The 27,557-nt window shown below is 44.5% G+C and overlaps 1 protein-coding gene across 1 annotated transcript in view; it reads left to right on the plus strand.

The window, feature by feature from the left end:
* SGIP1 (SH3 domain GRB2 like endophilin interacting protein 1) overlaps positions 1-27,557 on the plus strand; it is a 115,698-nt gene that overhangs the window by 59,390 nt on the left and 28,751 nt on the right. The window contains exons 9-16 of the mRNA XM_018563096.1: positions 660-684; positions 1,852-1,903; positions 2,913-2,980; positions 3,217-3,309; positions 4,849-4,927; positions 8,503-8,969; positions 14,931-15,055; positions 16,352-16,478. Coding sequence (XP_018418598.1) covers positions 660-684; positions 1,852-1,903; positions 2,913-2,980; positions 3,217-3,309; positions 4,849-4,927; positions 8,503-8,969; positions 14,931-15,055; positions 16,352-16,478 — 1,036 coding nt within the window. The remainder of the gene's footprint in view (positions 1-659; positions 685-1,851; positions 1,904-2,912; positions 2,981-3,216; positions 3,310-4,848; positions 4,928-8,502; positions 8,970-14,930; positions 15,056-16,351; positions 16,479-27,557) is intronic.

Consider the following 27,557-nt stretch of genomic DNA (forward strand, 5'->3'; position numbering starts at 1 on the left):
TTTTATACAAAATTGCAGCTTTCATTAAAATAATACACTGGGATCCTGCCATGAAGGTTCTTGTTCAGACACTTCCTGTTCTCCAGTGACAATGCTCTGTCCCAGTCTCCAATTGTGCTTTGTAACACGGGCTGCCATTTTAAACACATTACGCAGACATGGTGCACTAGGGATTCGAGTACGAGTACCGATATTTTTTTCCCCCCGGTACTTACCGATACCGAATACCGATATCGGAAGTCCCTTTGAGGAAGCCGGGCGACGAGTAATGACTCCCGCCCTGTCTTTCTGATTAGCCATGGAGCTAGCTTTCTGGCCCCTATGGAGCTCACCCCCTTCCAGCAGTGATTTAACAGCTCGGCTCCCACCTCTCCCCCATGTGCGCACTTTTTTAAATCTGCTAATTCAGAGTTTTTGTATATAAAAAAAAAGTTTAATTCGGCTTTATATCTAGAATTAGGCAACTACATGTATTTCACATCAGTAACAAGGCTGAGACCCCCCCCCCTTCTGTTACCTTTCCCTTCCTTGTCGATGAAGATTGTCCAGCCCTGAATTAATATAATTAACAGGCTTTTGTTTCTAATGTGTGACTACTAATGATTGTCTAAACCGTGCATGCTTTGTGATTTAACAAATATTCATTTTTATTAATATAGGGCTCAATTAAAAGAAACTTGTCACGTAAGTAGAATGTTTATGTGAGATTTTGGATCTAATAAGTTATTTTTTCTTTTTTTTTAACTTGAAGCCCATCTCTGGGTAACCAAAAAGTGGGCGGCTACCCTCACGCTGCAAGGGTTAAAGAGTAATTCCACTTTTTTGAAGAAAACTAAAATCTATCCCCTCTGGGTAATCTGTGTGCTAGGATTTTTGTTGCAGATTATTACCTGCTTCTTTTCTAAACAAATATCAACTCGTTTCACCTTTCCAAACTCGTTCCTGAATGGGAGGGTCGGGTTGATTATAACCAGTTGGTGGACTTTCTGTGTTGTAGTGAGGAAAGGTGCAGCGTCGGCGTCCCTTTACTAGTAATTAAACCTTAAAAGAGAACTATGGGGTAAGTGTTTTTCCCCATACCTCTCTTTAGGGTCATGGGAGGACATAAACTAGTGTCCTCCCGTGACCCAAAGCTCAGTATATCGTGGGCTATTGCCCTTGATTATACTGAGAGCGCCGCAGCCGGGACAGATCCCGACATTACTGTCGAGATCCACCCAGCTGCATGAGTGACAGCTGGCTCTGCCTATCTAGCTGTGACCGCCCCATCCGTTCCTCCACTCAGCGCTGGAGGATCGAAGAGGGGAGGAATCCCTGCGGGGAAGGGTGACTGACAGTCACCTTCACTGCAGGGAGAAGATCGGGAAGTGTGCCGATCGGCGGCATGTTTCTGCTCACTTCCCGATCGATAGAGCCGACCTGTGAAAGCTTCTTTGTCACAGGTCGGCTCTGACTATGAGTATGAGTGAAAATCGCTCACCTCATAGTTCTCCTTTTAAGGAGTATCTCGCCTTTCTCAAAAAAAAGATGTCTGTCAAAATCAGTCAGCCAATCACAGAAGCAGGAAATGACATTTCTGGGCCGCCATAATGCATTGAATGTTTTCAGGACAGTTTTGGATATTTGCATTGGCTGCAGTTTAAAATGGAAAGGTCATTTTTTTATGACCTTAATTTACAAAAGGATTCTGTAGCAATTATTTCTGCCATATTCATTTTTTTTTTTACGATTCTTTTATTTTGATTTTTGACACCCGATTGTAAGATATTCCGGCTTATAGGAAGTTGGAAGGAATTCTGTTAATTAACAGTGTCCAAGACTCCGTAACGCGTTTTCTCTCAATCTGTACAGGCGAAGAGATTGCTAGGCCGAGGCGTTCGACTCCCACGCCTGAACTTGCAAGGTTGGTTTTGCAAAGCAGCCAAAGTCCATCATTGTGTGTCATCACATGGTAATAATATATCAGTCCTATGTATAGCTGTAAAACAATTACACATAGATGGAGGCTCTGTTCGTATCTTGTAGCACAACACTGGATTTAACCCTTTTTTGACCACATATTGCTTTAGCAGCGTTTGCTAACTTAAAAAAACGACTATTTTGCAAGCCTTAGGGCCTGTTCACACCAGATGCAGTACGTTACGGCCCGATTCTGGCCAGAACGCACTGTCTCGCATTGCAGCCGGCACACTTTTTTTTTGTGGGGCAATAGGCGGGCTATTGAAGTGAATGGCACCGTAGTCACGCCCTCTGGCCGCACGGGATCGCAAGGCACATTATGCCTGCTGTCCGGTGCGATCAAAATACTGCAAGCACGATTTTGATCGCACCGGACCGCAGGCATAATGTGCCTTGCGATTGCGTGCGGCCGATCGCATCGCGGCCAGAGGGCATGGCTGCGGTGCCATTCACTTCAATGACCCCTATTTATCTCCATCCCGAGCTGCATTCATGTATCACCGAGATCTTGTAGCGATGATGGGAGAGTCGGACCACGGCGTAAAGTCTTCTCCAGCACATCCCAAAGATTCTCAATGGGGTTTAGGTCTGGACTCTGTGGTGGCCAATCCATCTGTGACAATGATGTCTCATGCACCCTGGACCCCTCTTTCACAATCTGAGCCCGATGGATCCTGGCATTGTCATCCTGGAATATGCCATCAGGGAAGAAAAAATCCATTGATGGAAAAACCTGGTAATTCAGTATAGTCAGGGAGGGGACATAATGTTGCTTAACCTAGACCTATTATCCAATGGATTACTTTTTTTTTTGTGGGGGGGTTGTAGGCAGTGTACGTCCACAATGTGTTCTTTTTTACAATAATTATAGGATGGCTGTAACACCTTAGCTGCCCCAGTTCTCTAATTCATCAGCCAACACTTTAAAAACTGTCTGTTGCACATTCCTTTAGTAAGAAGACACCAGCTGAATTATTCGGGCCTCCTCTGGAATCTACCTTCGAGGAGTCCAAGTCTGAGGGTGAGTTGAGTCCTGGAGATGGAAACGTCTGTCTGTGTGTGTGTTGTATCTCCACAAAGATCAATTGTTTACTTAAATAGGGGCAGCTAATAGGAAGGACTTTATTATGGTCCGGGTGTTTTTCTTCCTGTGTTTTCTGTAGCCTGCATTTCTCCAGCTCAAACATTTGTGTATATACCTTATTTTGGTGACGTTTATCAATAATGTATTATTTGAACAAAACTTTCCCATCTCAGTTCCTCTAGATCAGCCCGAAATATGGGGAGCTTCACAACAAAATATTGCAACTGCAGAATCCCCAAACCTGTCAAGACCATTGCCCACGGGAAGTAAGTATTTTTCTATGTTCTTTGTTTGTGTCCTGTGTTTATGTATATAGCATAACTATGCTAGTACCCACACTTGTTTATGTAGTTACCGTATTTTGCGGTCTATAAGACGCTCCGGACGATAGGACGCAGGGCTTCTGTGACAGAAATTCTGTCACAGAAGCTGCATTTAGTGACCGCTGAGACAGGTGGCGCTGTCTCCGTAATCACACAGAGCAGACGAAGAACGACGTTCTTCGTCTGCTCAAGGGGCTCTATGGTGAGCTCCTATGGGGGACTGTGATGGGTCACGGTCCCCCAGAGGAGCGGGGGACCCCAAAAACCACGGCAGGGGGCGGACACGATCGCCGCCGCTCGATTTAATACAAGGGATCTAATTAGATCGCTTGTATTAAACGAGCAGCGGCTCCCACTGTACATTCAGCTCTGCTTGTCAGGAGCAGGGCTGAATGTACAAAAAGAAACTACTCGCCCGGCGCCCGAAACTGCATGTCCCGGGCGTCGGGCGATAGGTATTCGCTCCCATAGGACGCAGTCACATTTTTTGCGCTCCTTTTGGGGAGGCAAAAAAGTGCGTCTTATGGAGCGAAAAATACGGTACTTTGTTTCTTTTTTTTAGTTTAAAGGTAAAGTCCACCTTTAAAAATAAGTAAATGGGCACATTTAAAACAAAGTGTGCATTTATTTTTATACTTTGGGGCCAGTAAAGCATTGCAAGTGCAATCAATGCATCCTCAAGATTCTCCCTCTTGTCCCTGTCCTTACAGACATTCAGTAACTGGCATACGAACATTCAGTAACAGGGACAAGAGGAAGTGTCAGTGGACTACAAGTGTGGTGACTTCACCGCACTCTTACTACATTGAGAAGTAAAAGTCCCTCTGCCACGGTGGCAGATCATGTCAAAGGATTTGTGAATGGATGACATGGCTGTGTGCGCAGCCACACCATTTTCAAAAAACGGCATCGGACTTCGTGGAGAAGAACCCTGAGATTCAGATAAGTGTGGGAGGGGATTAGCGAGGTCACAATGTTTCATGTTAAACCCTGAATATGGCCCTTTATCTGTAATTTGACGAGAGACGTTATACTCACTCTCATCCCCACTGCTTTGTTTATCTGTCAGAGATCCCCACTATTTTCTGCTATGGTGGAATGTGATCACCTCCCCATTCTCCCAGGATACACTGCTCAGGTCTACACAGCCAATCACCAGGCCTGAACAGTGTCATGTGAGGAAGACGAAAAGGGCTAAGTCCCAGGGCGCTGACTGGTAAACAGCATGCTGAATGTGAGTATTGAGGGGTCTCTAAACATATGAAACCACTACTGCCTTGCAAGAGGAGTAGTTGCATACTCAAGTTCCAGATGGCCCGTGTCTCCTACCTTCTCCTTCCATTCCAGCTCTGAAGCCCTTCGGCAATCAACACTTTCAGGAGTGTCCCCCCACCACGCTCCGAGGTTCCTTCTGCCTACTCAAGACGTTTTTGTTCAATGAATGTACATTTGGAATCTAACAATCTTTTTTTTTTCTGATAGCACCTCCACCTATTCCACCCAAAAATATTCCAGCCACTCCACCAAGAACAGCTTCGCCATTGCCAGCAGAGATAGGTGAGTGACTTCTGCCATGCTGTCAGTAAACAGTCTTGTTTTTAGAAGTAGCACTATGTAAATCTTTGTATTGTTCCATTTGCTGAAGAATAGCAAATCTAAATGATTTTATGGGAGTTTGTTGGCTTTGGTTCAAACTAATGACCTCCATTGTGTTGGACATTTGCAAATCACCAGGGCCACCAGTAACTTGGGGACACCAGAAAGTCAGTTTGATTGATTAACGTTTCTCCTTTTGGTGGATGGAGTTTAAAATATGAAAATTATTTAGCTGCAGGTTGCAAGTAAAAGCCGTACAAGGGTGGACCATCTGGCATCCAGTGCAGACTGCCCAGTAATGGCTTCTAAAAGTCTCCTGCACTTTGCAGAAGTAAAATGATTTAGGTGAAGGCACCTTAGCCATTAAGAAGTGGCCCAATGGGTTATCAGAATTATAACACAGCTGTCTTTCAATGCTGAAGGCTCCTGTATGACAGTCTAAACAGGTCTCCAAATCTAATTACTATGTGATGCACAAGTCTCAGAAAGTAAACAACAAATAAACAAAAAATCTGCCTTTACCTTTCCTGATACAGCCAAATCCTCCATTTGTGTTTCACACGCTCCCCCTCCCAGACACTGCAGCTCACAGTGGGAGTGTTTTAGCAACAGAGGCAACGCTGTCAATGTAGAAAGCAGTGGCCGGGGCTAGGTGTGGCCAAGTGTTGATGAACAAGCTACAGGCAATGCTGATAGCCACACACCCCACAACTACATGAGAGCGACAACTCTGCTCTAAATTCAGGAGCAGTGCAGCATTGTTGCCGCATTGTCACAGGAAGGTGCATTAGGCGGATTTCCCTGGCAGGATCAACAGGTATTTGTGGGACTTTGCAGGGAGACTAAGAAAAAAAAACTGTAAGTGCTGCAAAACATAGATAGTTCTACTTCACAGGGATTAAAGCTTTAGCGTTTTTGTTTTTTTTCCACTGGGAGACTGTCTTTGTTCTAGATCTTCAGGTTTTTTACCCTTAATTTTTATTAATTCCTCATTTTCTAATTGGTCCCCACATGCTCTCTCCCTCCGCACGGGTGCTTCCAGCAGCTAAGCGGATGCTGTGCAGGCACCCGTGCATGCTCATTCCCAGCCGTGCCCTGTGTGCGTCCATAGACACGTCTCCGCCCAACAGGTTGATTGATGGCAGAAGGAGCTCCTCTGCCTTCAATCTCCTCCCCTGCAACCAGGGAGTTCAGGATCGCTGCGGGGACCGGTGGCGGGGACAGGTAAATGTGGGAGGGGGGACTAGGGAGTCAAAAAGGTATTGGGTGTTTTTAACCTTTAAAGGAGAACTATGGGGTCAGGGTTTTCCCCATAGTTCTTCGTAGGGTAACGGGAGGACACAAACTAGCGTCCTCCCGTTACCCTAACGTCGTTCCCGATGTCGAGATCCGCCCAGCTGCGTGAGTGACAGCTGGCTCTGCCTATCTAGAAGCAGAGCCAGCTGTACCCGCCCCCTCCCCCGTCCGATCCACCAGTCAGCGCTGGCGGATCGGGGAGGGGGAATCCAGCCCCTCCCCTGTCACGGCAGAGAGCTGTGGCAGGATTGAGAGGTGAGCGAACGCCGGTATGTGTTCGCTCACCTCCCGATCTACTGAGCCGACCTGTGACAGTCTCATTGTCACAGGTCAGCTAGAACTATGAGGTGAGTGAAAAGCACTCACCTCATAGTTCTCCTTTTAATGCAGAGAATGTATTAAGGAAAAAAAACGCCCAGCCTTTAATACTACTTTAAACAATATCTTAGTAACTTTCTCCCTTTCATTTGAGTTACTTCAACCACTTAGGTTGGACATTACACTTGTTATATGTAGAACATGTGCACCTCATACAGCTTCAGCAGCTTTTCCACAGTTTTTCACTGGTGTGACCTAGTATCAGCCTTTACTCTGCACGCACCAACTCATACCTGTACAGTGTACTGGCCGACATGTCATGACACTTGTGAATCCACCGCAAAAGGCAGCATCACAAGCTGGAGGGCAAAGCAACTCTCTGCATCCTTTACAGCAGGGGCGGGCAACTCTGGCCCTCCTGCTGTTGTGGAACTACAAGTCCCATGAGGCATTGCAAGACTGACAGTTACAGGCATGTTGGGATTTGTAGTTGCAGCACAGCTGGAGGGCTGGAATAGCCCACCACTACTTTACAGCGCTTGTTTTTCTGTCATGATGTCAGTGGATAATAGCACTTGATCTGAGCCAGCTGAACAAATGATGATACCAAATAATGATATTTAAATACGATTAGTAGCTGTGGATCCAGCTCTGGCAGTACAGGGCTGGTGAATCATTCTACTTGAGGTATTAAATTAAAGGATAGTGCCAAAGGGAACTAAACAAAAAGCAGGTGGACATTTTTATTTTCGTTGTGTCCATTCTGCCCTCTTCCTCTAATGATGCTGTGTTCTAGTTAGAGATGTCTGTTGGTGTCACAGGTCCAGGTCCTTAAAGCAAACCTATTCCGTACAATTTTTTGGATTTCCCATCACATTCTGTCCTAGCAAGGTTGGTCACCAAGGCAAATAGTAAGAGTGAATCTCCCCATTAGGGATACAGGTATATAAATACTAGGGGTGCACTGATACCAGTTTTTCAGTATCGTGTATGAGTACCGATATTTTTTATTTGGGCATTCGCCGAGTACCGGTACTGTGTGCCGCGATTATCAGGAAGTCGGGCGGAGGATCATGATTCGTGACCCAGCTTCCTGATTTCCTGTGAAGCCGGTGTTCTAGCTAAATAACAGCTGCTTTATTTGCCGATGCTTCCTGACCAATCTGGAAGCCGAGCGGCACATCATGACCAGCCGAGCGGCTTCCTGATTGGTCAGGAAGCCAGGCCGCCTAGGCAACAAGTGAAGCCGGCTTACTAGCCAATCCGGAAACCGGGCGGCACGTCAGGAAGCCATGCCTTCTAGGCAACATGTGAAGCTGGCTTCTTAGCCAGTCAGGAGACCGGGACGCGAGTCTGATGTGCCGCCCGGCTTCCTGAATGGTTAGGAAGTCAGGCAGCCTACCAACAAATAAAGCTTGCTTCCTAGCCAATCAGGAAGCCGGGCATCACATCATGACCCGCCTCCAGGCTTCCTAATTGGCTAGGAAGCCAGCTTCACTTGTTCCTAGGCAGCCTGGCTTCCTGACCAATCAAGAAGCTGGGAGGCGGGTAATCACATGCCGCCTGGCTTCCTGATTGGTTAGGAGCCAGGCTGCCTAGCAACAAGTGAAGCCGGCTTCCTAGCCAATTAGGAAGCCTGGAGGCGGGTCATGATGTGATGCCCGGCTTCCTGATTGGAAAGGAAGCCGGCTCCATGCTCCCTCTGACGAGAAGTTCCGGGAGCGGAGCATTTGGACGAGTACGAGTCCTTGCCCAAATAATCGGTATCTGCACCGATACCAATACTAGTATCGGTGCATCCCTAATAAATACTACAAGTGACAGTTGAACAGCACCCAGGGTTTTTTCATGAGAGAATTAATTTGTCTTCTTTTTTTCTTCCACTTTCCTTACAGATCAAATTACAGTTTCCGAAGTTGAACGGAGAGAAGAAGATGCCGAAGAAGAACAAGTTTCAAGGATCAATGACATGGACAGTATTTTCGGCCCCTTATTATCCCCCAGGTGTGTGGCAGTCACCTCAGAAGATAAATGGATCAGGTTTTCTGACACTTCCCCAGAATCAATCTCCCCCGTCCCCGCTCCTTGTAGAATGGCCGAGTCCCCTTCAGCTGAAGAACTCGAAAGCCCATGTGAACCTTCCTCGCCGCCACCACCGCCGCCTCCTGTAGAGATCTGTCGAAATATACCTTCCCCGCTCAACCTGGAAGAGGTCCACAAGAAAATAGCGGAACAGTCCTTCATTAAAGATGAAGTATTAGAAACGACAGCGTCTCCTAAAGATTTTGGGCTGGGACAAAGAGCTACACCACCCCCACCTCCGCCCCCCACATACAGGACTGTGGTGTCTTCTCCTGGGCCCAGTTCAAGTAGCGGCACCGGAAGCGCAAGTGGTAAATTTTTACTAAATTCTTTATTAGAATTACTAATTGTTATATTTGAAGTTTACCTTTCCTGTTTTAATAGGCAAAATGCTATCAAGAGGGGTGGGAAAGGTTGGTGAATATTTTTTAAAAGCATTAATAAAGGTTTAATGGACAATGGGAGGTTAAGGACCAACTCCAGCCTATACATTTATAGGACACTAAAGTCCTGGAGTTAAATCTCAAAAATGTCTCTTAATTGTGTATCACTCGGCTGTAGATCCTCAAATGATCTCTGAATTGGTGCTGACACTGTCCTTCCTTCTGGAGGGTGGCTACTTTTGTTCCCCATGGTCCCTGTGTGGGTTGTAGAGTAGTCACCGCTCCAAGATCACTCCCGGGATGGACTACAATCTCATGCTTAGTTTACTCATTTGTATTGAGATTGTAGTCTATCCTGGGAGCGAGCTTGGAGCGGTGACTACTTTACAACACACACCATGGGGAACAAGTAGCCCCCCTCCAGAAGGAAGGACAGTGTCAGCACCAATTCAGAGATGATTTGAGGATCTACAGTCAAATTTTTAAGCTTTAGCCCCTGAAGTGTCACTTTAAACAAATTACCCCTGCAGGAGTAAAATAAAAAAGCAGCTTCTGCTGTAATATCCCCCTTAGGCCCCGTTCACACTTAGCGATTTATCGAGCGGAAATTCCCGCAATATCGCGGCAATTTACAGCGCGATATCGCTCTCCAATGCTTCTCAATGGGGCAAAGGGTCCTGCTGTTGCGGGTCGTGCATCGCTACAGCAGGACCCTTTTTGGAGCGGATTTAGCCGCGATTCAAGCTTGCTCAATGCAAGCATTTGCGCGATATCGTGCAAAATCCAAATCTCGCGACAAACGCGAGATTTGCGAATCGCGCAGTGTGAATGGGGCTTTATATCCAGCACTGCAGACTCCCCACTCTGTGATACAGCACCTGTCCTATTCCAGGTTGTATGATGCCTAGTCCCTCAATCATGAACCCCGCCTAAGAGTTAAGCATATATTTCTACCCTGGTTTCCTGGAGAATGCTGCAGGAAACAATGCCCATTGTTTCCTGCAGAGTTGCACTTAAAAACTATACCTGTTCCAACTTACACACAAATTCAACTTAACAAACCTACAGACCATATCTTCTTCGTTACTCTGGGACTGCCTGTATAGGCAACTGTGGGTATCGGCAAATCATAACTTTTCCTGTAAATGTCAAGCTTGGCCCTCCTTGCTTAGCTCCTCCATTGGTCAGTGAGATCCTTGCCACATTAAAGAAAACATAGAAAACCGGCGCACCGATCTGAGTGCAGTATAAAGTGACTATTTAATAAGGGTAAAAGTAATGCACTTACAGGATATTAAAAAACATCTCGCCTGTCACGCATCAGATGAAAGTCCCATCTCAGCTGCTGGTACGAGATTGCTATCAGGATAGGGAGAAAGCAGAGTCCAGTTCAGTCCAGAAAGATCCCAGGACGCCTGTGCTGGAAGACACAGGTCTGATCCAGTGGCTGAGCACTGCTGTGGCTGGTTCTCCTCAAAGCAGGGTCACAGCTGCTGAGTACTTCCGGGTCGTCAGGTGTTGCTAGGCAACGCGTTTCAGAGGTTCACCTCCTTTGTCAAGCCTCAGGCCTCAGGAGTGCTCAGCCACTGGATCAGACCTGTGTCTTCCAGCACAGGCGTCCTGGGATCTTTCTGGACTGAACTGGACTCTGCTTTCTCCCTATCCTGATAGCAATCTCGTACCAGCAGCTGAGATGGGACTTTCATCTGATGCGTGACAGGCGAGATGTTTTTTAATATCCTGTAAGTGCATTACTTTTACCCTTATTAAATAGTCACTTTATACTGCACTCAGATCGGTGCGCCGGTTTTCTATGTTTTCTTTACAGTGCTGTTATATGGATGTTTCCCTATCCAACCAACCAGGCTGCAGGATCGGTGCATACATCTTCTCTGGAGTAATTACCAGTATAACTGGAGTTCATTTGATGCTATCCATATATAGTCCATAAACAATCGATCTTTTTGCGCAAGTTGATGATTCTTTTTCTTGCCACATTAAAGAACAGGAAGTGGGAAGGCCTATGCATGGCTTTTATAGTAAATGCACAAATTTGCTTGTAACTTCAGAGCACACCCTCAGCTTCCACTTTGAGACCTCCTAAGCTTTAGTCCCCATCTACCCGCAAGATCCTACACCCCAAGGCTGCCAAATCCACTGACAATCCCTAATTGACATGAAGGTGCTTGAGTATTAGCCAGAGTAGGGGGGCGTCTGTTTTGTGTGGCTGCAAAAAAATGGGCTCATATCTGTCACCAAGTCACTTTAAAAGCAAAATCTTGCCATTGACCGTTTTTGGTTGATTCATGAACAATTGTATCCTGTAATACAGGGAAATTATTTTGACTAAAACAACTTGCAACACGAAGTATGTTGTGTATGTTCTAACTTGCAAAGGAAGGACTACAAGGAGATTACCTTGAAAATTTCCACGTGGAAAAGGCTAAAAAACATTGGTGTGTCACCATGGTTGTAATTGCCAGTGCAGCATATATTGCTAGGACAATCTCTATGGAGGAGCGCCCAGTGGTTAGACTGCTAAGAATAAATGGTGGGCCCTGGCTGTACATGTCCTGGGATAGTAATTTACTTACCTGTATGTAAGATTTTTTTTTTTCCTGTCAGTGATTGAGTGACTCTGCTCTGTAAGTCGTATCATCAAAAAAACTATATCTGGCGGTAACACATGCAGTGATCCTGTATCACTGTACATACAGGTTAGTAGGTTGTAGGTAATCCCAATATCCTATCCAATCCATTAAAACACTGGAAATGTGTCTCTATATTTGAACCCAACAACATTCAAAACAATTTTCTTCCCGCAAGAGGTAGCCCAATAAAACTCTGCTATCACAAACTTGGAGGTCTGTTGCACCTCCAAATTGCATACATTTTCCTTTGCATGTAATCAAAATGCCAAAGCAACCCCCTCAGTGAATTGGTGCTTCACCTAGAAATCAATAAAACTATCATTATTTAAGAGCCTGGCTAAAGCAGTTCTTACCAGCACAGCCATATTATAGGATTTAATATTTGGAGGTCCCAAGCCATCTTTAGTTAAATACTGATCCATTTATTCTACTCTTATTTTTTTTCCCCCTCTTGATAAGAATTAAATTTATAATCCCCTTTTTCAATCTCCACAAATCCATCCACACGAATCAGGCGGGGCAAAGATTGAATCAGATACATCGAGCTTTGCAAAGTATTAGATTCGATCGAATTCACTCGCCCTCTTAACAAGCTCTTCCCTTTCCTGGTCCAAGTCTGAGCACCTAGTCTAGAACAGGAGGATAGTTAAAAAATCTGAGGGTTTAATGTCACTTTAACATAAACCAATACTGTAATGTGCGCCTTACTGTAATCCATGGTAGTTTCCCTTCTCTTTGCTGCTCTTCCTTTTAAATCCTCATGTCTTCTCATGCTGGGGGAGAACTTCCCTTTGCAGCTGAGTGCCTCTTCCTGTAGTGCTGGCTCAGGTTGTGAACCTGGACACAGACACCATGTATCCATTCCAGAGACAAGGCAGTCTGCTGCAAAACAGAAGTTCTGCCCAGCATGAGAAGAGATACAGATTTAAAAGGAAGAGCAGCAAAGAGAAGGGAAACAACCATGGATTACAGTAAGGCGCACATTACACTATTGTTTTATGTTAACAAATCTGAGGGTTTAATGTCACTTTAAGTTATTAGATTCGATCAAATTCACTCGCCCTCTTAACAAGCTCTTCCCATTCCTGGTCCAAGTCCGAGCACCTAGTCTAGAACAGGAGGATAGTTAAGTTATCCCAGCTATCCGCAAGATATAATCCTAAGTGACTAAAACCTCTGATTGCATCCACTACCAGGAGGAATATACGAGGGAGAATCAAAAAGTAAAGGCAATTTATATATTACACAGTAAGCAGAAAAGAGAGACGCTTGTGCAGTGCTGCATATTAACATAGCCGGTTGGATATTTGGACCATGGGCAGTACAGCGCATGGACGTTTATCGAAAGGTAGTCACGTGGACAGAAACATGGACGCTCCACTGCATGATTGCATCATAACAACGTGCCGCAGCGTGCTTTCTTTGGGGATATCAGCTATGGATCTGCATTTGCCATAGTGCATGATGACTTGGGATACGGGAAAGTCTGCGTACGAAGGTTTCCCAAACAGCTTACTACTCTGCACAAGCAACATGTGTGGAGGTTGTGACCCAGTTCTTGAGACAGTATGAAGCAGATCGGTGTATTCTGGAGGGAATTGCCATCGTTGACGGACATGGGTGCACCACTACGACCTGGAGAGCAAAAGGAAGGAGGCGCTCCGTGGTCCCAGGTTCACCTCTGATGATGAAGTAAAGGAAGAGGTACACACCTGGCTTCAGCAGCAGCCGAAAAGCTTCTTCTCTGCAGGAATACAGAAGCTAGTTGAACGATACAGCAAGTGCATCATCTTGCATAGGGACTATGTGGAAAAGTGATATCTTCAAGTGCTCACAGTTACTTCTATTAAAGCCATTAAATGTATTTTACCTTTTATTTTTTAATTCTCCCTTGTATAAATATTCTGACGATCTAAATCTCTCATTCAAGTCTATAATCATTGGTAGGAACTTGCATGGTTTAGAACAGGGGTGCATCAGCATTATGGTTGCCCTCAAAGGGCCGGTTGTTTCTGCATTTGATTATTACTAGTTTAAGTTATAACTTAGAAGCTAGTGCTGAAAGCAAAAGTTTAGGAAAAATAATGGCAAGTCGTGTAATAGTCCGGACTCTCGGGTGGCTGTGCAAGTTCTCTGGTGGGCTGTGGGGACTCTCAGGTGGCTATACAGGGTTTATGCAGTCTCACCAGGGGTCCCGGTCAGTCTTGGCGGGGGGCATGGATCCACAGGAAGGAGGAGATTGGCTGCCAGCGCTGTAAACATGCACCAAAATTCACAGGAAGGCTGCCGGGACCTTGCTGTGGACCTCCGCAACCTTCCTGTGAAGCCCAGCAACTGCTTACAGCACCAGCTTGATTTTAAAAATGTAAAGCTGCAGGAGAGGTGCAAGGGCCACATGAAATGGCCTAGAAGGCTGGGTTCGTCCCACAGGCCTTTGTTTATCATAAAAAGCATATAATTTGCTTAAGAAGAGACATTTACCACTTTGGTTCCCACCACTACCCCAGGGAGGTTGTTTTTTGAGGGTAACAGCTAGAGGTTCCACTGCAGGATTAAATATTAACGTGAACTCCCCTGTCTTGCCCCTGGCAAAAATCTCAGCCATCTTAGATATAGAGCCAATAATTATCAACCTTGCACCAGAGGTCTGATGTTCTCCAGACCCTGTAAAATTATTACCCCCAACTCCAGATCTCTTCAGAGTCTTTATAATATGCTCCCATTGGATGCTATCAAAAGCCTTCTTCACACGTTATAAGGCTCAGACTGTATCTGCAGTGGTGACTACTTTTCCATCATTGGCAGTGCTTGCCTGTCCGTGTTTTACAGTTACCAGTAGGCAATTAATTTACACATGCGATGTGCTCCTGAGTTGATTACAGATGGATTGCAATCTCCCTGTGCATGACATGACACGACACACAGATTTGCGCCTTTACATGACAGTGGTGGGGTCCAGGGATTGTCATTCGGCCGTTGAGTGCCATATTGTGGGAGGCAGGCGGTATTGTCATGTCGTCATCTTCCATACCCAGAAGTCCTGCGCGTTGGGGTCTGGCAGCGGAATGGTTGGAGAGGGGTACTGAATTGTGCCGGCTGTAAAGCGAGTCTGTTACTTTGCCTGGTATGATCAAAGTCGAGGAATTCGTTAATCTGCAACATATTGTCTGGTTCAGATTGACCAGTTTACATGTTTTTCGGGCTTTTCATTCCTTTTTTTCATTTTCCTTCTTTTCAGGCACATCGTCTCCTGCTCGCCCTGCGACTCCTCTCTCCGCCTGCAGTACAACCCCTCCACCACCTCCTCCTCGCCCACCATCTCGGCCTAAACTTCCTCCTGGAAAACCTTCAGTTACAGATGTGGTGCGTTTACATTTCTCACTAGTGGTATCTGGGGCCGACTTTTTTTGCTGTTCAAAATTCAGTAGTGTGTGTTCTTCTTAACCTTGTATGCAGATCAGTCTTGACTTGATTGTCACTTTCATTAGTGTGCTGATGTCATTCCTTCATTAGCACATTAGCAGCATGCTGAGCTGTATCTATATAGTTTCCTGATGAGATGCAGGTGCTTGTATTTTACTTTATCTTAATTTAGGTTAAAGGGACACTGTCTCCATTCAGGGTAAAGCGAGAGTGTCTATGTTTAGTCCTTTGTGACCAATTTACATTTGCTTCTCTATTATTATTATCATTATTATTATACAGGATGTATATAGCGGCAACAGTTTGTGCAGCGCTTTACAATATAAGGAAGACATTACAATTACAATTCAAGACAAGATGGTAAGGAGGGCCCTGCCCCTGAGGGCTTACAATCTACAAAGGAGGGAGAAGTGATACATGAGGAGGTAGCTGTGTGGGGATGAATTGTCTGAGAATGTGATGGTTGAGTGGTTAGGTTGAGGTGGGATAGGCTTCCCTGAAGAGATGAGTCTTAAGGGATAACCTAAAGGCAGTCAGAGTGGGAGATAGACAGACAGGTTGGGGAAAAGAGTTCCAGAGGATGGGAGAGACTCTAGTGAAGTCCTGGAGGTGAGCATGGGAGGAGTTGACGAGAGAGCTGGAAAGCAGAAGGTCTTTTGAAGAGCGAAGGGGACAGTTAAGATGATACTTTGAGACCAGGTTTGAGATATAGCCGGGGGCAGAGTTGTGGATGGCTTTGTAAGTCATTGTTAATATTTTGAATTTGAATTTTTTTTTTGGTGTCACTTGTGACAGAGGAAGGAGCACAGGAGAGGCGAGTATAAAGTGGTCCAGGGTTTACACAGGCCGTCACTTTGCCCTTTCCCACTTCCTACATCGCTGACATATCTACAGAGACCGACACTTCCAGGAGTGTCGAACCCCTGCTGCACTCCTGCCGACCCCTACGTCACCACTGTGTCATGTAGTGTGGTAGAGGTTGGCAGGAGGAACCACTCAGTGCAGCACTCCCGGTACTGTTGGTTTCCAGATACTTCAGGGGATGATTTCCCTGCATTAGAACGGCATTCAGCACCCAGGCCGTGGGAGAAGTGTCTACTTTCTTCTTTGAAGTCAGATCTCTTATTCAGACTTGGAATTAAGGGAAATAATCACTTTTGCATGAGGAATGCGGAATTGATAATAACCAGTCTGGGTTCTAACCATCTATCTTTTTTCTTTTTTTCCCCCCCTTAGTCACGGCCATTCAGTCCCCCTGTCCACTCCTCCAGTCCACCTCCCACCGCCCCTCTAGCCCGAGCTGAGAGCACGTCGTCTATTTCCTCCGCCACGTCTCTGAGTGCCGCCACCACACCGACAGTTGGTAAATGGCGCTTTTTATATTTCTGTTTTTTTACGCATTGTTTTTTGTTTTCATGTGTGTGGCGTTCCATGTACATTAAACTAACGTACTCCTCACCTCATGTTGACATCACATATACTGTATAGTCATGATAAGTCATGTTTTAAGCATTTTAAACAACTTTGAGGTGTCCAGTAAGGTTATAAGTGCAATCACACACGTCACACCTAGAAACATAAAATCACAAAAGAGAGAGAGAACAGATTGCACAATGTGGTGTAATACCTGCTCCATTAGGCAATGTGTGCCTCAGCACCAACTTATAGACCCCTGAACTTACCATACTAGTCGCCACTGCCAAACGTTGGGTCCGTTTACACTGATGTACAGCACACATATTGTTATTTTTAAAAGGCAGCAGTGTGAGCGGACTCTAAAAGTGCTCTTAGACACTAGAGGGTAGAGTCTGACTCTTTCAGCAAAGTCCTGAAACACGGCCATTCAGCTTAGCTGGGCTTTTGTGTTTCATTTTTATGTGCGGAGGGTTGGCAATGGTCAGCTTGGCACAAGCTCAAAGACGCCTGCCAGTGCCAGTTTATTATGGAGGAATCGGTAGTTATTGGATGTTGTTTTCTAACGTGTCCCATCGATATTTCATTCAATAACAGGCAATCTACCATTTCTCATGCCTTTTGGGTACCTTTAGTAATTTACTAGTCCTGTATCTTCATGCAAACCAAGAACACATTGCAGCCTTTATGGCAGCGGCTGCACTTCGAGGCTGTCCACTTTAAGCAAAAGATAAAAAACAATCTTGGAAATTCATTGTACTGAGATTCTAGCCTACAGCCCTACTGATTATCTGATTGGGGTCCAAGGCCAAAGAGACTCTCAGTGCAAAACAGGCATTGGCTTGAAAACAATGCCCTTTCCAATGAAATCAGTGAATGTTTTTGGCAAGGGAGGTGTATTAGGTGTTTCATCTGCTGAAGAATACAGGCCAGCTTTGGTGGGTTTTTTTTACATGGAGAAAAATCTGTACTGATAATGTAATTTTAATAAAAACATATCATCAAATGTCAACATAAAACTTTCTTAAAGTATATTTAAAGTCAAAACCTTTTTTTTCTTTTTTTCATTGGAGGGCACAGCTCTGATTTAGATAATCAATGACTGGGTATATTGCCACCTACAGGAGTAAGACTCTGTGTGCTTAATAAAAAGACGGCCCAGGGGAGCCTCTGCTGGTGGCCAAAAGTTTGGACAACTCAGTTGCATGGCGTACCAGTGCAAACCAACAAGGGCAAAGGCATTTATATGTACAGGCAGCAGCAAGCCAGAGGGGTGGGCTGTGTAAATACTTTTGTTCTTGTTGTTTGCAGTGCTATGCCATGTAACTGAGTGAAAGGGGTCTTGGCCACCAGCAAGGGCTTCGCCCTGGGATGCCTTTTTGTTTTTTAGTGCACATAGTGTCACAACTCCTACAGGTGGCGGTATACCCAGTCAGTGATTATCCAGAGCAGAGCCATATCTCTCTAGTAAACCCCTGGCGGGGTTCAAACCTCTCACCACTTAATCCAAAACGTAAAAAATAAGAAAGTTTTGGCCATAGATACACTTTAACAGTCTTTTGGTATTGGGTTAGAGTAATAGAATAACCAAAATACATTTCCTGGAAAAAGAAACATTATTTGCCTGGCTATCATGCTAATATTCTGGCGTTTTAGTCACTGGAACATGCATGCATGCTAGTAAGGTTATAATTGCTGGTGCTTTTTCCAGGTCATGGACTGAATTAAGGTGGACCTGAAAATCGGAAGACTGGCTTTTATAGGGATCATCTAGAAATCTTTGTGCTGCCTGTGCAGTACCCTGAAAAGTCTACCTTTTTGGTCCTGAAATTCCTTCTGAAAAATAGCAGGGCACTCCTGTTCTGTAGTCTCATAGCTGTATATCTGCAGTGTGAGATATAAGGTACTGCTGCCTCTCAGTTCTAGTCTCACCAAATTTGAAGTCAGATTTGGGGAGGTCAGTACTGTGCTGCTCACTGTTCTCCTTGCCGGATAGGAAGCTGTACCTGAGAACCTGCAGTGCAAGGATCTCCCTGCTTCTGCTTTCATTCTGAGGGTCTGTGCTTTCGTAACCTCTCCTGCGGTTTCTTGATCATTACCACACCAATCTACAGATCACTAGTCATCTGGGGGCTGCTCTGACATGAGCCCTGTTTCTCTTCCAACCACCTTCACACACAGACGAAGTGTAGAACAATGCATGGTAAGTCAGTATTCGTAAAAACATCAGCTGCAGAAAGTCTATAGGAAAGCCTTTTGCCTATGCTTTCCTATATTGGACATAACGTCCATGGTACAGGTCCTCTTTAAAGCCAAAGTATTAGCATCATAGATAGGCAAGGAACATGATGGAGAAATTAGCAGAGGCATTCTCTCTCAGTATAGGTTTCTTTTTGGGTTAATCATAAAAATACATCCTCATTTAAGTAGACGCATCAAAGTGTTATGATGATGAGGAACGTGCAGCTACCAATCAGGTTTCCTGAGTAAGAAAACAAGATTTTTGATTTGTTGCCCTGTGTTGCTTTACATTTGCATGTTGCTGTTTTTCATTGTTAAAAAGCCTTTGCCGTGTTGACACTCACAGCTCTGAGCCCGCAGGTCTGACAGCTGACATTAATTCCCTGCCAGTATGCCGCTTTTGTTGCTGCTTTCTACTTGCGCTTTGTAATGGCCCTGTATCAATGTTGTGTTTTTATTCCTTGTGATTTATTCCGCTGCATGCTGAGCGCTGAATATTGCCTAAAGTGAGCTTTGCATAAAAACGTAACATTCTAACACAATATTCTGCGTTGCTTGCTCTGACTCATTGAACTAACAGTTCAAGCGAAACTGTAGACATACAGCGAAATTCACAGTTAAGAAACATTTATGTTCTCTGTCTTACATGCCAGTAAGGGCCCATGCAAGACAACATAGACCACGGACCACACTCTTCTCCAGTGGATTTGAGTTATAGAGTACGGTCAGTAACTTGTCTCAGCCTGTGATTGGACAGTAAAGGAACATGTGACTCTCTTGAGGTCTTCACACGCTCCTTTATCAGGTGTCCAGGCTTTAGAGTTCAAGCACAGTGCAATGCAGTAGAGTTAGATTGGCCTGCTGAGTAGCTTAAAGTGCTCCTTCTTCTCTCAGTTTGGAGTCCTGCTGTGCAGAGCTTTACAGAAGGCTAATATAGAATCATTTTAAGCTACTATTTGAATACACTTAGGAATTTGGCTGATAAATATGTAACTGGATTGCATTGGGAGTCTAGTGTATGTCTAAAGTTTTGCTTTGAAGCAACCCTGTTGCTTAAACTAAAAAGGTAAAAAAAAAAAAATACCACCATGCAAAAGGAGCTCAATGACGCTTGCCAGTCCAGCAGGCAACGACTCCTGTCCTATTTTACGGAGCTACGGTCGCCAAACAATTTTCAGCATCCAACAGACTTCCCGCTGTGTCGTCCACTGGCCACTTTGTTGCTGCGGGACACAGTAGTGATGTAGCAGATGTAACCAGAGCACACAGATGGGTTACAGGCATCTATCACGCCCGGAGGTTGGTCAGATGCTGAAGATTCCCTGGTGGCCATAGCTCTTCAAGACAGCAAAGTTAAGCCCACCAGACTGTTAGAGAGACTCTGTCACCAACTTTAAAAAAAATTGTAGATCAAGTCATATCAAATATTTTAAATGGTTTCCATAAATAATTTTTTATGCACTTGCAATGTTGCTTTAAACTTGCCAGACAATTTCTCAAGGAGAGCCAATTTTTCTTTATGTGCTGGGAAAGGAGGTAAATGCTATGGCCCAGGGGTTAGACTACCATGGGACTCCAGCTGTGGGGAAACTGCAAATACCATCATTCATCTCCCTCTGTGAGTCTTGATTGTGACTGTCAAGTGTTGCAATACCTCATGAGATTTGTAGTTGCACCAAAGCTGGAGTGTCAATGTTGCCACCTCTGCTTTAGAGTGTCACTTGAGTAACAACTTTATATCTGCTGTGGTTGCCAAGATCATGTCGAAGATGGCAGCACCCAGCAGCCGTTTCTTGGCTTTTGGATGTCTCCACAGAGGCTTTTACAGGTAAGCAACAAAAGTGTGCCCGTTCCTAGTGCCTGGCGAGCGCTGAGATATGTGCCTCTGCATTGGTGGGACCAGGGGGGTTAGATGGTTGTCAGAGACACAGTGGTGAGGGTTGGCGTACACTTGCGGAGCAGCGGGGAGGAGGATGGAGGGTCAGCTGTGGTGGTGAGAGATTAGGAGAGGGTATTTGCACAAAGCCGTGGTGGCAGAGAGGTTCAGGCATGACAGAATGGGGGGGCTGGCGCAGGGGTGGTTGTAGACATAAAGGTGAGTGGTGCCTCCACAAGTTGCTGTCATCTCATACTCCAGATGCAGCCCTCTCGGTCAGCAGCAAAGGTTGGGCAGGAGGGTTGGCGGTGTGAACTGCCAGGTCGGAGATCCAATGTAGACGCCATTTTCTATAAGCCCTACATCCAAATTATTTTTTACTTTTCAAGGTAAGAGTTTTATTTGAAGAACACCACCACTATTTGGTATCTCTCTAAGTATTAAGTGCCTTTTCCAGTGTGGTGGTATTTTTTTTTACTGATTTTATTCTGGCGACAATTGCTTTAAGATGCACTATTTCCAGCTGAGATCCCGGTCTGCTGGTCATGTGATGTCATTGATCTTTGTCACATCTGTCACACCGGTTTCTGTGTGTCCTCAGAGGCTGGGAATGCATTATAATCTAAGAATTAAGTTCCCTTCCTGCTGTCTGAAAATTGCAATATGGTAGCCTCATAATGCAGCGTACACAGAAAAAAAAGCATAACATATGTAAAAGGATGCAGGCACAATAATAACTCTGGTATACAATTCGGTTGTGGATTTCGGATATTGTTTAGAGTGTGTTTTTAATATTAGCATAATAAAAGGTCTTCTTTAAATCTAGCTTTACAACACACTGTCACCTAATGATCTATACACACACGCCTAACCAGATTTATTCAATTACATCTCAACACTTGTTTGTAAAAACTGGAGATTGTTAAAAAAAGGCAAAAGTGGAGAAATTGTGACCAATCAGGTTCCATCTTTTAAGCTTAATTCCAGGTTGGGCAGACACCATCCCCCTTCCCTCACTGGAACATCCCCTTGGAGAAACAGCCCCCCCTCCCCAGGCCCTAGTTTTCAGTAGGAGTTGAGGGGAGAGAGGGTTATTTTTGTAAAACACATTTCTTTCTGGTCAGTTGAAGGACACAGTAAGTCTTAAACCTTTGCTATCCTGCTGCCTACAGGAGGATTGGACACTGGCAAATAAAAACTGTAGACCAGCCCAAGGTATAACCCTTCCCACTACCAGCATGCCTCAGGTTTGTGTACTAGGGGGATGAACACCTTTTCTTCAGCTAAGCTGTTGTGAGTTTATTTATTTAATCAAGACTATTTGCTACATCGCTGCTGGTGTTTCCCTCTCTGATCAGCCCTCAACAAGTTCTGTTGCACCTGGTGCCCCCCATCTCACTTACTACTAACTGGTCAGAGGCCGCTTGCAGCACACCCTTGATGGTGCTGACACCTGCAGTCTGGCGTTATGTAGTCCTCTACCTCTACTGGACAATCGGGACTCAATGCAAATTACCCAGTTATTTGCTGACTGACTTTGATGCTATATGCAAGATCCCTCTTTAATAGATTCTGTATCTGATTTGCCTCCAGCCTAGCAGCTTCTGAGCCATCGGCCATAGATGCTTTGATTCTGAATTGCTCAATCCTTGCTGGATGAGCTTACCCCTGAGGACCCACTCAGACCCACTGGTATTACTATTAAGTTAATAGAGACCTTTTTTTCAGCTCTTTTTGATGAGGTGCAAATCACTCTGAAACTAAAGGATCATCCTACTGCTCCAAGTGCTGTTTCCAGCCTTGGGTTGTATAAGGCCCTTAAAACAGGAAATCACTCTCTTTGCACCCGCTTACACAACTGTTTCAATTGGAAGTGCCCTGTTAGGGTGTGTGCTCCCCCCAAGCACTTGCTGGCCTCGTATCCATTTGGTGTTGGTTTTGTTGAAAAATGTTCCATTCCCTCTGTGATCTGCCTATACTTTACCATAACAAGGCATCCTGTCTTGGTGGAGGATGCACCTGCTTTTAGGAACCCAATACCATAGGCTCCCAACCCAAGCAGTTGAAGGCCCACTCCAGAACCGATTCTGGTTGGTGGGTCCCACCTTTTGCTTTGCACTGGTTGAGATTTTGATTTGTCTGACTGGGCAAAACCCCTAAAAGGGATCTGCCACCACTGCTGTTGACTCTCTGCTTGTGGAGCAGATAGCAGTGACATTGAATTTTAGTTGTGATGGAATGCTAGAGGCCTCTCAACTTCTTTCTCACATGATTTTTCTTTCAGTGTATATGCATATGGCCTTTTTGGCTCAAGTGCTGGACTACAGAGCTATCTTGTAAGCTCATTCTTTTTGAGGAACCTCTTTGGAGCAGTCCTAGATAATATCGGCAAGGATTTTACTGGTGGTAAGAACTAAGGAATATCAAGGAGCAGACTGCAAAGATGTCTTTCTCTTTGACTGTCAAGAAGTGTACTTCAACTTCAAGACCCCCCATAAGCTTGGCTCCCTATTCACACACAAAGTTCAGCACTTTGCTAAATCCTCAGAAGTTTTCCTTGGCATGATGGTGCACCACCACTTTCCAGAGGGGGGGGGGGGGGACTGTTAGCCTTTTGGACACACATTTAGATTCTGAATTTTCTTCCTGATTTTTATTTTTTCATAGGGACAAGGTGATGTTGAGGCCCAGTATTTTATTCTTGCCTAAGGTAGTCTCTACTTTTCACCTTAACAAGGACATTGTCCCTTTTTGTTTAGCTCTAGTTAATCAAAAGGAAATTTCCTTCCGTTGTCTGGATGTAGTTCGGTCTGTGCGAGCCTATCTCTCAGCCATTGCTTCTTTCAGAAAGACTGACTTCCTTTTGGCCATTTTGGATAGACCCCAAGTTGGTGCCCTGGATTCTTGTTCTACCATCTCCAGGTGGCTCAGACAGACTATCGTTCAAGCTTATGGTCTCAAGGATTAGGTTGCCCCGTTCCTGTTTAGGCTAATTCTAATAGATCTTTTGGGTCTCTTGGGTTTTTCATCATAAAGAAATTGTTTTCCAAATTTGTAAGATTGCCACCTTGTCTTTTACTCGTTCTCCCAGGTGGACCTGCATCATATGATACCAGCTTAAGGCGTAAAGTCCTTCAGGTGGCTCTTTGCGTTTCTGTTGCTTACGTTGGGCCTGTTAACATTTGTTTGCTGTTGCACTGCTTTTGAATGTCCTGAAAGTTTGACTCACTGCCCCTCAATGGAAGAAAAATAAAGTAGAATTTTTGTACTTGGTGTAAAACCCTTTTCTTTGAGTTTGAGGGACACAGTTCCCAGCACTCAGTGTTTATGATCATGCTCTCGGTACAGATTTAATACATAAATGAAGCATGCTGGTAGTTGAGAAAGTTATATCCTTGGCTGGCCTACAGGTTTTTTACGTTCGCAATCGTCCAATTCTCTGTAGGCTGTAAAACCAATGGTTCAACACTTCCTGTGTCCCTAATGGGACTACAAGAAAAGGATTATATGGCGAGTACAAAAATCTTTTGTTTTTTTTTTTTTTTGGGGGGGGGCGGGGGGGTTTGTGGTGTCTAGCTTTAATTTTGGAATCTGATAGGCTGTTATGGGCAGCAATTCCACTCTTGTCCAGGTCTGTTGACAAAATGCACCAACCAATCAGATATATCCTATTTGCCTACTGTCTGATTGGTAACAGTGCATTGGCGTTTGAACTGTACAGAATAATCTCCATTTATTCAAAACCTGACCTTGCGCCTCTGCTCTGAAGACCACTCTGTGAAAGTGGCTGTTTATATTGCATTGTTGCATTATTGCATGGCTTGGCTTTTGTTCACTGTTTTTATGTATCCCTCCTTCTTTTAATTGTGACATCAGAAGGTGATGCTTTTGCTGACAAACGGCCCCAGTTTGACAGACGTGATACACCTACAGGTACTGTACTCTGATGAGAATAGTGTATAGGTTCTAGAGGTGTTAGTATCTTCAGTGTTTGTGGAACATCCACTGCTGAGCCTGCAGCTCTCTCGTTATCGTGAAATGCAGACTGAATAAAGAAAAAGTGTCTGTATTGCCCACAGCAACCAATCAGTTTCCAGAATATCCATTTCTCAGCGAAGGTTAGACAATAAATACTGACTTCTTTTTTCTTTCAACACATTAATACCATTGCTTATTTAACCACATGAGCCTGGATATCTTACATGCCGCTTTAAACTGCCAGCCTCTGCAGTGGTGGTGTAAGTCTAGGAATGGTGTGAAGTTGATCTGGTATAGGGTTGCCACATGAAATGTTGCAGATGCTCATTTAATGCCCTTTCTGAATATAATGCAAAGCTGTTTCACTTTTGCAGGTACTACCAATTTATATAGTATTTATTAACAGGAACCCACAAGGACAGAGAACTATCCCTGCTGACCTGTTATTAAAGTGTAGGCTCCAGGGATATCTTTCTTCTTCTTTGTTCACTATATAGTCACTGACTTGAAGCAAGTGCAAACAATGAAATGTTGGCACAGCTGAGCTGCATGCAGTTTCCAGGCAAGTTATTCTCTAGGCATATTCTTGTCCTCATCAGTTTCCTGAGACCAAACATGAATTTTCCAACAACAATTTTCCCATAAGATTATAGGCGCATTATTTGCCTATAAAAGTCACCTTGTGCAGACATTCATAAGCCCGAAGTCTGCTGCTGGGCACCACCAACTTGGATAAGAAATCGGCAGCCCCGTTGCAGACTCAACTGCTGCTTAAGTGCCACACTGTTGTATTCCCGTTTGTTCCTCCTCCAGCTGCCACATAAAAAGATTATATAGGGGAAGGACAGATGAGCTGGGCAAGCACAGATTAACTAGGCACTCCCAGTAGAGGAGTGGGCTAAGATGTCCTAAGAGAGAGGGAACTGTACTAGGTCAGATGTGCTAGCAAGTTCAGAGGGACATTATGAATAAAAATTGTTCATGGAAGGGACAAATGTACAAATAAGCATTTAAAATAATTGAATTTTCTTTTTGGTTACCTGCAGTTTTTAGGTTGGTAAAATGATTCTGTACTGACAAAAGGTACAGAAATGAGTAACACGGACGCTCTATAGCAGCCTCTGCTGAACTGCTCTATAGCACAGACGGTCTATAGCAGCCACTGCTGAATCTACAGCTGAAACACTTAAGCTGAAAGCTGTATTTATCACAAGACCACGTTCCCTGAAGCAGGTCTGTGAGAGTGTTGAGGCCATTGATCAATGTGCCTTTCATTTATGTTAGCAGTTTAGAATAGGAGATCTTGAGGAATATGGTTCCATCAGATAGAGGAAATTGTTTGAATATGAGAAATGCTTTCCTAGAAGAAGAACATTGTATAGAAGCTTGCCTACTATTATATAAATGCATAAGTGAATGTTAATGCTGGAATTTATCCAGTTGCTATTAGCATTCAGGGCATTTAAAAAAAAAAAAAGTTATGAAAATGCTGAAATACTTTGTCAGGAAATAAAAGCTGCTGCTTCCAATGCTGGCCACGTGGCTGAAGGCCTGGGCACTTGGTCATAGGCACTTGGTCACGTCACCTCTGTGGTGTAGCTACAGACATATGGGCTGCTGAGCAAATTCCAGCATTTATGTGCACCCCATGCTTAGTCATGTGATGTCACTGCCCTCTGTGCCAACCACCCTGCCACAATTGTTCTTGTAGATTTTGTAGAGACGTATAATTGGGTGGGTGTAGCTGACTCAGGACCTCCTGAAACCGAGGCTCAGTCACATATGTAGGGATAGGAGTCACATGTGACTCCTATCCCTACATCACTGGCAGCATCAAACTAAAAAATAGAGAGAAGCTGTGGTGACTGATTATAATAATAATTTGGGCTGCTTGTTGCAGCAGTTTCTTTCCTGGGTGTAAAGAAATCAAAGCAGTAGTAAAAAAAATATGTGATGGTGATGGAGTGTCCCTTCATGTAAAGGGCTTAACAAAAAGAAGATCATTTATCACCAAACAGAAGCACAAAGAACGTCCTCTGCTGCTCTTGGCTCACTGTACACCGCTTGAATCCTAAAGAAAGTGGCAACCCTATCCCAGAATCCTTTGCGTGAGGCGGTCCAGACTCAGCCAGGGGCATGTTTCATGTACAAAGCTTTGACTTGTCTTCTCATCACAAATCTAACAAAAGTATATTATAAACCCCGCTGCACATTGCATGACAGTTTTTCCTTTGCTTTGTAAAGGTCTGGACTAGGGTCAGTATGTGAATAAAAAGCTTTACACACACACACATGCGTAGAGTGGGTTGGTCGTAGGGGTATTATACTGAAACATTTTGGAATTTTAAAGCTTTGAGTCATATTTAGGGAATCCCCAAATGGAAATGGAGTTATTCATTGATTCAATCTGAAGCAAACATCCACAGGCTTGGGCAACCTGTGTTGTTGCAGGTTATGCATTGGGGGTCTGTAGGCCTAACTCACTTCATTTACTAGTGTACAAATGAAACATTGCTCCTCCATAGATACAGTAAGCTTTTTCACCCTAGGGCAGGAAGTGTGTTACTCCTGGAATCACCCACAAAATTAAGAAAAACACTTTAAGATGGTTTGGTCTGCTTGGCACAAAAGGCAAAGTCCGACCAGGACAGTTTTAGGTTGACCTGGGTGAGTTTAGTCACCTACTGGTGACTTACCAAGTCAGCACTCGCCCAATAATGCAGTATCAGTTTTGGGTAAATATAACTCTTAAAATGTTGCCTCTCATCAGATTGTACTTATGTCACCATCATCAGAATCAGTGCAGAATATGAGGTGTTCCCTCCATGTAGAAAACATGACCTACAGTACCATTCCCCAACCCAATACTGTAGTGATGCCCTGCTCTGACTGTATGTGCTTTTCTCTCCTCTCTTGTAACCTCCCCTCATCCCG

This window comes from Nanorana parkeri, unplaced genomic scaffold (genome assembly GCF_000935625.1).
Source record: "Nanorana parkeri isolate BGI_ZX_2015 unplaced genomic scaffold, ASM93562v1 scaffold630, whole genome shotgun sequence".
Lineage (NCBI taxonomy): Eukaryota > Metazoa > Chordata > Amphibia > Anura > Dicroglossidae > Nanorana > Nanorana parkeri.